The sequence below is a fragment of the Petaurus breviceps genome, unplaced genomic scaffold, assembly GCF_028583685.1.
Source record: "Petaurus breviceps papuanus isolate PSGF00001 unplaced genomic scaffold, PetGlider_PUasm1.0 90535, whole genome shotgun sequence".
NCBI classification, from domain to species: domain Eukaryota; kingdom Metazoa; phylum Chordata; class Mammalia; order Diprotodontia; family Petauridae; genus Petaurus; species Petaurus breviceps.
The window spans coordinates 75589-81863 of NW_027187270.1; the positions used below are offsets into that span (position 1 = coordinate 75589).

Consider the following 6275-nt stretch of genomic DNA (forward strand, 5'->3'; position numbering starts at 1 on the left):
GTTGTTCTTTACCTAACAGCTGACCTTAAGGTTATAAAGCACTTGTTACCTTATTTGACTCATGGATCCTCAATGCTGTGAGGTTGATGCTATTATTCTTCTCATTTTACAGATGAGCACACTGAGGCTTAGAAAGGTTAAGTGATTTATGGTCACTCAGCTTAGTGTCTAAGGTCAAATCTAACCCTAGATCTGCCTGATTTTGAGATGAGCATGCTATGCTGTCTCATCACTCCACCACTATCTTGTCTAAGGAGCCTAAACCTCCCTCTTCAAAACTTCCAGGTATTGTTCTCAATCTTTCCTTCTGGAGTTAGAACAAGTGTAATTTTTAAAAAATAAAGCTTATGTTGACAACTGACTGAAGAGACAACAGCGAAATTGCTGCACAAGAAAAAAGGAATTAAACTAGTGCAAGCCCCAGGAGATCCTCTGCCCACTGTGAGATTCTGGGGTCAATAAAACTTGGTATGTTTTTACCTGGTGTCAAAGAATTTGTGCACCTGCCATATCAACACTTGATTTGTAGACATCATTGAATGCTTCTTATACTCTACAATAAACTTTCAATAATATATGGGGAAAAGTACAGAACTATTTTAAAACATCCACAGTGGGCTGCTAAGTGGCGCAGTGAATAGAGCACTAGCCCTGGAGTCAGGAGGACCTGGGTTCAAGTCCAGCCTCAGACACTTAACACAAAAACTAGCCGTGTGACCTTGGGCAAGTCACTTAATCCCAAATGCCCTCCAAAAAGCAAAAAAATAAAAAAGTCCGTAGTGATTTGCTAATTCAGTTTGTAACTTGGATTTTTGGAAAACTAACTGCTATAGTTGCCCAGAAGTGAGTCATTCTCTTTAAGATACCTCACACAACAAAGCAAGTCACAGTAAATAAAATAACTATATTTTGTCTCATTCTAGCTATTCTAAACCCTACAGGAAGAAATTCATTAAGTGAGGGTTCTCTTAGAAACAATGTGGTGTCATGGTTAGAGGGCTGCCCTTGAAATCAGTAAAGCTTCGATTTCAGTGCTGCTGCCTCTGAAACACTATGACCCCATCCAAATCACTTTAAAACTCCCTGAGTCTCAGGCAACTGGGATTACAAAACAGAAGTGGGTTGCAGTCCATCTGGAGGAGTAACCGTTAAGCCCTTGGCATTATTGTGGTAAGTTAGAAATTTACTGGTTTTCACAGTTAAACAGGAGAACTATACATCCCCACTAAGTTAACTGGAACAATTAAATAAATTTTCTCCAGGAAGTCAAGAAAAAAAGTCACACTTTTTTAGGCTGTTAAGTGAAAGACTTGAGCAGGGCATGGGGGAAAAAAAGTCACAGAAGAGGTGAGTTCAAATTCTGACTGAGACACTTCCTAGTTGTGTGACCCTGGGCAAGTCACCACCTCCCTGGACCTCGGTTTCCTCATCTATAAAATGAGAGGGTTGGATTTGGTGGCTTTTAATATCCCTTCCAGCTCTAAATCTGACCTTTAGTGTGGCCATATTTCAGTCAAAAGGAAATCTCTAGGATTTAGCTCTTCTGTTTCTTTTGTTTGGGCAGGTGAGGGGGTGGGAGTGCTGTTACTTTTTACAGAACATTTTGTTTCCACCCCCCCAATCAGTAGCAAGATGTTCCTGTTGTAATAATTTTTCTAACTGGGGGACTACAGTTTTTGCTGATTATTTTTGCTTGTTCTTCTGGCACTGCCCCATGTAAAAATGATTAGGATGTTCAAATCCTGGAGTGCGAACCAAGATATGTTACTCTTTAACGGGTTTAGAGGAAGAAATAAGGATTTTTGTTGAATGTTGATGGGAAAAATTTGCTGACACCATTCCTCATGGGAATGTGGGCAGTCTACTTTCCCATACCCTTGGACTGAACATGGGAACATAATATCCTATTTTGTTACTCTTTGTGCACCTTTTTGTTTTCTTTTGAAAATGAATTGATTCATTTCGTTTAGACCCAGTGAACTGAACCTGTGTGATTTTTACCAAGCCAAGTAATTGAATGAAGCAAATAACAGAGCAAAATGTGGTGAATTTGGCTTTAGGGGGACCTAGGTTCAAATCTTAGCTCTTCCACTTTGTGACCTTAGACAAGTCACTCTGTCTCTGGGTCTCAAATTTCTTCATGTAAAAAGGGAGGGAGTTGGGCTGGGTGGCATCTAAGCTCCCTTCCAGCTGTACATCTCTGGTCCCAGGACTTTTGCCTGATCTGCAAAGCTTACCAGGTATGTGATTTTTTTTTCCTTTTTAAAGAAGTGTGTGCCCAAAAGAATTGTGCCCTGTATGAGAACTTGGGTCATTTTGTAGAGCATTTTTGAACATGAAATTCCTTTTGTTAAGTAATATAAAGACTACTAGCTTTAGGAAATAAAATGCTTGGAATATATAGCTGTGAGAAGGCAAGGGGTAAATAAAGTATACTTCCCTTCTGTGCTAGTCCGGTTGACACAGAGCCAACTCTAGAGATAAGAGCTCAATAACAGTGTTACTGTCCATTAGAAATCTAGCCGTTAATTATGTGAAATTATGCTTATGTAAAAACTTCCGTTTTTCACAGCATGATGAAAACATTCCGAATGGAATTTTCAGTGCTGACAGGTGGCTGTGAGGAGGCCTCATCTCTGTAACTTATTTAGCCTAATCATTATTGTGGTGCTTGTGAGGAAACCAAAATTATCCTGTGATGTCACATGAAATCCCTTCTGCTGAGCAATGTAAAGACTACTAGCTTTAGGGAACAAGATGCGTTGTTTATCTATAGTTCAGTGAGAAGGCAAAAGGTCAGTTAGCTTCCCTCCTGTGCTAGTCCTGTTCATGTGGAGCCAACTCTAGAGATGAGAGCTCAATAACAGTGTTACTGGCCATTAGAAATCTAGCCATTAATTATATGAAATTATGCTTATGTAAAAACTTCCGTTTTTCACAGCACCGATGAGAACATTCCGAGTGGAATTTTCAGAGCTGACAGGTGGCTGTGAGGAGGCCTCATCTCAGTAACTTATTTAGCCTAATCATTATTGTGGTGCTTGCTAGGAAACCAAAATCATCCTGTGATGTCACAGCTATGTAACTGGAGCCACCATTATGATGTCCCAGGCTTACTTTAAAGTTTCTTGTAAACTGCATTTTAACCTGTTTACTTGCTTAAAAGCACTAAGAGTGAGCAGATATAATGGCTATAGCTGAGAAAAACACAGAAGACTGAAAGATTGGAAATGGATTCTGGTAAATCAGAGCTGCAAGAAAATTCTCCACGAGGTGGACCCATTGACACAGAACATAGAAATAATTCTACTTTTTCTCCTGCACCTCTGGAAGAAGGTGGGATACCAGTTATGAATGCTGACCTGCAGGCTGAGGTTGAAGAAAATGCTTTTCAGACTTTGACTGGAGAGCCTTTGGCAAAAAGAACATGTTTTACATTTTCCAATGAAAGCTTGATAATGGAAAAAAATGAATTTTTCTACCTCACCTTTCCTATAAAGCTTTGGAAAATAGTTCAAAGTGATCGATTCAAGTCAATTTGGTGGAATGAAGATGGAACTTCCATAGTAATAGATGAGGAGAAGTTTAAAGAAGAGATTTTAGAAAAGAAAAATCCTATTAGGATATTTGAAACTGATAGTATGAACAGTTTCATCCGCCAGCTTAATCTCTATGGCTTCAGCAAGGTTCGTCAAGACTCGGAAAGATCAGCCTCCCTTGATGATTTTTTAGTGGAAGAAAAAGAAACTTTACCATCAAAGAAGGTAACTTTAATAGTAGAATATGATTTAACAATTATCAGTAGATAATGACTCTGTGATACAAGTATGAAAATTCTTATTTAAATGTAATAATAATGTTCAAGTTAAGTTTCTTTGTTTTGGCTAAATTCCATTGCTCTTAACTTGTTTGGATTTTGATAAATGCCTTTTTAAAAAGTATTTTCATTAAAATTAGTCCATTAACATTGGTAGAGTACCTAAGCTAGGAGGTTAATATTAGAGTAAATATTTCAGTGTAATAAAATGGTACTTTCAATTATGCAAAATGTAATGTAATATCACATTGAAATAGTATATAATTATGAAGTATCAGTATTTTTTGGTGGCTGATTAATTAGCAGAATTTTACATTTTTTCAAGGGTCTCCCAGTCATGAATTAATGAATATTGTGTATTTAAAAAAAAGTTTACCATGTCTTTACAAACACTTTTTAAAAGAAATTTCCACTTAGCATCTTGAGGCTAAATTATGAATCATTTTAGTGAGATGATTCTCTAGTGTGTGAAATGAAGAGGTTGGCCAAAGGTGACCTCTAAGGGTTAGAACTCTAAGGCTTAGCCAGCTCCAAAAATCTATGATTTTAAGGGAATAGAGTATGATAGATTTTTTTTCTTCTGCCTCTGACCTTTTTTCCTTTTGGTTTTTAGTTACAGGTGTACTGTAATCCCAATTTTAAAAGAGGCTCCCCTCACCTGGTGTTAAGATTGAAGAGAAGATTGGGTGTGAAAAATACAGCTAACTCTCTTTTCTTGCCAAGTCAAAATAAGAGCAAGAATTTCTTAAAAGTGGGTCATCAAAAGCCAGAAGACCAGAAATCTGCTCTGACCAGCAAGTCAGCTAAGAAATGTTCAGCTCCTTCTTCTTCTGTTTCTTCTTCTTCTGCTGCTGCTGCCTCTGCCTCTTCTTTTTCTTTTTCTTCTTCTCCTTCTTCTACTACTCCTGCTACTACTTCTGCTTCTGCTTCTGCTTCTTCTACTACTTCTTCTCTTTCTTCTTCAACTTCAAGAGAGAAGGGGCCAAAAAGTGTGGAGAGTAACCATGTCAGGGCACAGCCATCTGCCAGCAGCCCAGCGTCTGGAGGCAGCTTTTCTGCTTCCCCACTCTTGGTAGGAGGAGCTCCTCATGCTAGACTGAACCAGTCCATTCCTTCCTACTTGGCTCCTCTGGTAGGCCCTCCTCAGCTGAACATGCATAGTGCAGATGGATTTGCATCTCTCTATCATGCTATCCAGAATGGTTCCTTTCAGTCTGTGGCGTACCCAGCAGTGTACTCTGAACGGACAGCCATACAGGCCCACCTGGCCAGCCTTCTGCCGTTCTGTGGCCCGTGCTACTCAGTGTCCATGATGGCTGCTGCCTCTGCCACATTGATGTCCATGTCTTCCGAACAGCAACAATCCTCTCAGTACCAACATTGTCCCCTTTGCAACTGCAGCTCTTCAAACAATGTTCAGTCTCCCAGAGGGGATCCAAGCTGCAACTAGTATACAGGCTACACTGCTGAATGTAACTCTGTCCCTTTTTTCATTTTTTTTAAAGAGGGAAGGCATTAAAAAACAAAGATGATTCAGGTTATTTGGTCTGAAGAATAAACTTAATTGCTTCACTCCTGGTTTTTTTCTTTCTTTCTAGTTACCTCTAGTATATGTGTATTGGGAGGGGGAGGAGGTAAAGAATTAGTATCAATAACACCATTCATGCCTAGTATAGTGCTATATATATAAACCATATATCTGGAACCCTTTGACCTTGAGTTTAGTTATTAGAGATGGGGAAGCTTTGAAAGTGCCTGATGTGAATAAAAACCAAGCATTGCTGTGTAAGCCAGGGCTTAGGGAGAACACAGTGACACATTTCCTCTAGTCATTCAGAGTTTTACTTACCTCATAAGCAGCATTCTGCTTTATTGTAATAATATTCTCATTTTACAGATCAGAAGATTAAAAGCCCTTGAGATTTGTTCCAATCCTGTCATTCTTTGAGGGTTTTCTGGTACTCATTCGGTTGTTTCTGGGTTTAGGATAGTTCTGTTAGTTCCCAAGATTCAACTCTGTCAAGTGAACCACTTTATTTATTTATGCTGACCTTGTCTTCTCATAGAGTCACATGGGATATTTAGGCTAGGACACATGGGATATTTGACTTGTGTGTGCTGTAATAGATGAAATCTGTTTAGAGAGGGTGATTCGTGTCAAATGCCATTATGAATAAGCTTACCAGTTTGTGGCAGGTGTTTAAGGATAGGGTTAAAAGCCCTCCCACATCACACTGAGAAAAAAGTGTTCAAAAAAAATCCAAACAAACCCAAATCCAGAAAGGCACACTGGCCTCGTTTTCTTTTTAAAAGGCCCCCTGTTACAAGAGGGCCTGAAGACAAATATATTTGAAGCAAAGAAGTGTAAAATCCAAATTCAAGCCACAGTCTGTAGTTTGGCTTTGTGTCCCATGTATAAAATGAGGACAATTAGCTTTTCTAGTATTTGTGACTTTTT

At 38.9% G+C, this 6275-nt stretch overlaps 1 protein-coding gene across 1 annotated transcript; it reads left to right on the forward strand.

The window, feature by feature from the left end:
* The first annotated feature begins 2885 nt into the window (after positions 1–2885).
* LOC138142093 (heat shock transcription factor, Y-linked-like) lies at positions 2886–5267 on the forward strand. Its single transcript, XM_069063019.1, has 2 exons — positions 2886–3764; positions 4431–5267. Exons 1-2 carry the CDS (start codon positions 3231–3233, stop codon positions 5265–5267), a joined length of 1371 nt encoding a protein of 456 aa, XP_068919120.1. The 5' UTR covers positions 2886–3230.
* Positions 5268–6275: the final 1008 nt, after the last annotated feature.